Below are 5,377 nucleotides of genomic sequence, written 5' to 3'. Positions count from 1 at the left end.
AGGGACAGCCACAAAAACAGACATGTTTGTTACATTGCTGAAATATTTTACAAATCGATTAAAACTCGTGCGTGAGAACAATGGTGGCCCAATTAAGCGATATTGATACTTGGCATTACTTTTTTTGATTCAATTAAAATCTTATTTTACTTTGTCATGCTCTAGGGGGGAAAAAGTGTGATTTATTTCGCAACACCCCTTAAAGTAGGATTTCTCGTTTAGCAGTCATTAGTAGACACATAAACATTATACACAAATTATACGTTTCAAATCCTGTTGCTGTATGAATTATTACTCTGAACTCTGTCCTATTTTCTATTATCCCAACAAGGACACGGAATATAGCACTTTAGAAATGTAAAGGTGTTTGTAGCCATTCTTCTTACAATCGCTTACTTCATTAAAACATTCTTCGTAATTACGTTTTTGATGAGATTACGGTACTGTATTAGCATTCTGAAGAATGGTAGAAAATATAATTAGTCACACAAGCTAATTCACAGAGAAAATAGAAGATAATCAAAGAGAGGTTACAAGATTTGAGGGCACACAATTAGTGGGCTCACTTATCGTGGTCAACGACGGTTGTAACGTATCCAAAAATATCTGACGACGCGCTGTAAGAGAACAATTTTCCAGCCCACCCCTGGTGTCGTTTGCTTCCCAGGATTTAATTTGAGAGACACAGATCTGAGTAAATAAGGATGATTGTGGACTAGCGGTACTCTTAAGGGACCAATTATTTATTTCATGTGAAACAATAACATGAATTAAATAAACTTTTACGTTAACGATCCCCCTAGTCATAATGACTATATGATCTGTTGTTATCTGGACAGCAGATATTCTGCGAAACGTTTCACGTTTTAATCCTGCAAATACGATCACGAAACGTTGTAACTTTATACAACGGATTTTACACAAGTATACGTAACAGGAATAAAATATCCATGAATACAGACACAGTATATACTATAAAAAACCGTTTTGTGTATCATTAACTTGCGCACAGTCAAACCACTAAGTTTATCAAGTAAATTCATTCATTTTGAAGAACCGTTGTCCAAGTAACTTATTTTGGGGCATTCAAGGCGCACATGACTTTATGTCACTCGGGAAATAATTTGGCAGTTGAAAAAAAATTTTTCTTATTTTACCATTTCATCCATTCTATTTCAAGACTGCACTTCGCAAAATACATCCAATTCCGCCAACATAACATAAAGTAAACTGTATTGAAAGTCATATATGAACAATTTAAAAATCCAAATGTTACATTTCGTTTTAATACATAGTAAAATGGCGTTACCCATTGAATTGGCTATATAAAATTACTTTGAGTTTTGGCACGTGTTAAATCCTCGAGCTAGGAGTTCGCTTCATTTAAACATAATTTTGTGTCGCACTATATACCCCCAGCACTGGTTATCAGGTGCCAGTTTCTAAATGACAAACGTAACTGTAGCTTCAAAGTGATATTTATTTCGTTAAATACATAAACATGCATGTATTTATTTGGTTAAGATCAAAGGCATATCCTCGCTACATCTTTCATGGACTATGTGTTTACCGGTGTTTCCTGATCTCCCTCTTCAATTAAGACAGCTAAGACGTAGAAACGAATACCCATTAACGGACCAATGGAAGACTGCACAAACAATTACTATTGCGTTCTGAGACGGGCCACTGAGAGGCATTTCGCTGAACAGCCACTATCAAATAATAGAAGTGTAGTAACTCCCTAACACAAGTGCTATCTCAATATGTGGTTGTAGTTATACGGTTTAATATATATCTGGAAAATACGACTGTTCTTCTAAAGTGACGAACTACGTACTTACTACCCAGTAGAATTGAATGTGGTTTCGTAGGTTTAAATTAATTGAAACGTTATTCTGTTGCTGGTAACTTTACGTCTGGATATAATCATGTGCGCATCTTTTAACCAAATATTGTGTTATTCATAAATTATCAATATATGCACAAACCTTATAGGTAATTAATGTGCAGATTTTAAGTTTGGACAGCTTAAGGCAGTCAGTTAATATCTTACAGGATCCTCCAACGTTAAATTACCCGCACTTATTTAGATAGAAAATACCAAAATTAATTAATCACACTGAAAAAGATGCATTTATTAAATGTCATGGTGGAAGACGGAATGTGAAACGCAGGTACGTAATAATACAGCACTTGGTCTAAATTATTGAAATAGTAATTTAAAAACATATTTCAAAACCAAGAGGTAGGCCTCAAATATCACAAGCTAATAAATAAGTGGTGGAAGAACTTTGTTGGATTTTGTGTATAGCTAGCCGTTTCTAATTTAGAAGTGACAGGCTAGAGGGTTTGGTTTGTTTCGAATTTCGCGCAAAGCTTCACGAGGGCTATCTGCGCTAGTCGTCCCTAATTTAGCAGTGTAAGACTAGAGGGAAGGCAGCTAGTCATCACCACCCACCGCCAACTCTTGGTCTACTCTTTTACCAACGAATAGTGGGATTGACCGTCAAATTATAACGCCCCAACGGCTGAAAGGGCGAGCACGTTTGGTGGGACGGGGATTCGAACCCGCGACCCTCAGATTGCGAGTCAAGCGCCCGAACCAGCTGGCCCAGACTAGAGGGAAGGCAGCTAATCAGCATCATCAACCGCCAACTGTTGGGCTATTCTTATCAGACCAAATAATGGGATTTGGCCGTCACTGTCATAGCGCACACACGGAGAGCGATTTTGTTTCTTAACTTTTTGGTGGTGACGAGACGCGAACAATGGAATCTAAGATCAAAAATTTGGAGCTCTAACCATATTCGGCCCTAACAAGTGAAAGAAGTGACGATGAAGCGATAAATAACAAACTTCAAAATATCGACTCAATATTTTAATGCACTTAAGTTTCAACATAGAACATTCTAACTTGTATGAAATTATTACTATTGATCGCCACGCTAACAATGAGGAAACAAAAGCTGGTCTAAATATAACCATTCCCGGCTACAGAATAAAGAGAAATTTAAGACTAGCGATACAAATTGTTTCTATGTGATAAAAATATTTTAAACAATCCAGACTTTCATTTCCTACAACGTCCTTAGTGAAATACGCTCAACTTGTTTTTACTTCTCAACAAATTACAAATTCTCTTTATTTCCATGATGGCCAGGTGGTTATGGTGATCGACTCGCAATCTGAGGGTCGCGGGTTCGAATCCCCATCAAACGTGCTCGCTGTTTTAGCCGTGGGGGCGCTATAATTTGACGGTCAATCCCACTATTCGTTGGTAAAAAGAGTAGCCCCAAGAGTTGGCGGTGGGTGGTGGTGATGACTAGCTGCCTTCCCTCTAGTCTTTCACTGCTAAATTAGGAACAGCTAGCGCAGATAGCCCTCGTGTAGCTTTGCGCGAAATTCAAAACAAACAATTCCATGTACACCAGGGTTCACTTACCGGTATAGAATGTAACATCATCTCTGTGACGTTAACTTTAGGAGCTGAGAGGGCGCTATCGTCGACACTCCCCAAGCTGGAGCTGGAGCTATGGTAGCTTTGTCTCTGTGAAGAACCCGACTCACTGCTTTGGATAGACATACGATAAGAACCCACCTGAAATATGTCAAGTGTTTCATGTAATTACTATCAGTGAAATACAGAATATTGAATTTTTATAGGAAATTTACGACAGCGAATTGGTCTGTTTTATATAAAATATTAGAAGTTGTCAAACATTATTTTCAGCAAAATAGCTCATAGGACTAAGAAAATCATTCAACTTATTCTAGGTTTCACAAATTTCCATTGGGTTTTACGCCAGCATATATTAGGCATCAATACTCCAAACATTTAATTTACGATAATCATCGTTCTCTATGCAAATACACCTTAGAAAGCTAGTAGTGGAGGATCTTCATCAGGAGGAGGGTCGCGAAATAGTACTTCCAGCCTGGATAGCGGTCGAGCTTCGGGGTCAGATGGCAAGGTGAATATAGCTATATGTCGTATCTAGTCATGTGTTGTATTGTAAGGTTAGACCTCGTTACGATATCACGAAGAGCTTATATATATCAATGGTAACCGCAGTAACCTAGATTGAAAATAAGCTATTTCGGCATCGCTAGGTTCCGGATTTATAGTTTTCTAGTCAACTGACATTTTCCAGGTGTATTTATATATGTAATAAAGCATAAAGCTACACAATGAGTTATCTGTGCTCTGCCCACCACGGGTATCGAAACCCGGTTTCTAGGGTTGTAAGTCCGCAGACATGCCACTGGGGGGCGCCTGGACTCTCCCGACCAGGGCTTTGACATACATCAATTCCCTGATCTTCTAGCGATGACTGGGTGCCGTGAAGAGGTTTGTTGTGTGTCATTAGAGATGCTAAAATGAACATGTACTGATGAGTTTCAGTTTATTCAAACAATCTCGATATCGGAATCCGAATGTTTTGTCTGAAATTCTATGTGAAAACTAAAAAGAGCACAACCTACCACTTTCAAAGCCAAGAGAATGCACCCCGTCCGTGGGCGTACTGGGATGACTGCTAGGACGTGGGTGAACAACCACCTGGGTGTAGTGGGTCTAAAGAGAAATAATATACAGAACATCAGTCTTTCTTGTAAAGTTTCATTTTTTTGTAGCACGTGGCTGTCACGTTTAATGCGATTGGTGGAGCATAGATAAGACAATGTTAGACAGAACTCGGTCTTTACTTTGTATTAGTTATTGGTCCTTAGCTTTCAACTAAAATAGCCTACAGTTTTGCGAACATTTCAATACCAATATATGAAATTTCTTTTACAAACGATCAAACATTATATATTAATGTAAAGAAAGCGATGCCACATTTACTAAACATAGTAATTTTACTATTTCTCCTTTCTCTATAAACCAGTGTCAATTCATGGGTAATATTATGTTCCCTAATACGTTAAATAACATATAAAAATAAAAGAGAAACAGTTTTGATAGTTTTAATCATACAATTCATACCTGAGAGTCCGCAAAGCGAAAGGGTCCAAGATGGCGGGTAGGTGATGGGGCTAAGATTGGTGCATGATACACTGGAAATCTCCCATAGTCTGCAAGTTCTGTTAAATTAAGTAAACAAAATGAAAAATAAATGTGGTTACAGTATAGGGTTCTCAAACCCAATGTAACATTTCTACGTAAGGTTTACCAATAACCAAGTATTAATTTTCGTGTGAATAACCAACTTGACACGAAAGATGTCAATTAAAAATTAGTCACCAGTAAAACGAAAATATACACCTGGAAAAAAGTTAAGCACCCCCAAATATTTTTCAGGATTGCTTATTGAAAATAAGGTTTAATTTTCATGATGTTGAGCAATGTTCATAATTTCAAACATAATTAAAAGGATGT

The 5,377-nt window shown here is 37.6% G+C and overlaps 1 protein-coding gene across 1 annotated transcript in view; it reads right to left on the bottom strand.

Annotated features, from left to right (window-relative positions):
• The window catches only part of LOC106478222, a gene marked incomplete at its 5' end in the record, with an annotated part of 87,069 nt that overhangs the window by 34,756 nt on the left and 46,936 nt on the right, over positions 1 to 5,377 (bottom strand). Inside the window, 4 exons of the mRNA XM_013938748.2 lie at positions 3,443 to 3,598; positions 4,257 to 4,372; positions 4,483 to 4,573; positions 4,985 to 5,082. Coding sequence (XP_013794202.2) covers positions 3,443 to 3,598; positions 4,257 to 4,372; positions 4,483 to 4,573; positions 4,985 to 5,082 — 461 coding nt within the window. The remainder of the gene's footprint in view (positions 1 to 3,442; positions 3,599 to 4,256; positions 4,373 to 4,482; positions 4,574 to 4,984; positions 5,083 to 5,377) is intronic.

Source organism: Limulus polyphemus, unplaced genomic scaffold, assembly GCF_000517525.1.
Source record: "Limulus polyphemus unplaced genomic scaffold, Limulus_polyphemus-2.1.2 Scaffold191, whole genome shotgun sequence".
Taxonomy (NCBI): domain Eukaryota; kingdom Metazoa; phylum Arthropoda; class Merostomata; order Xiphosura; family Limulidae; genus Limulus; species Limulus polyphemus.
This window is presented reverse-complemented; position numbering and strand designations above follow the sequence as displayed.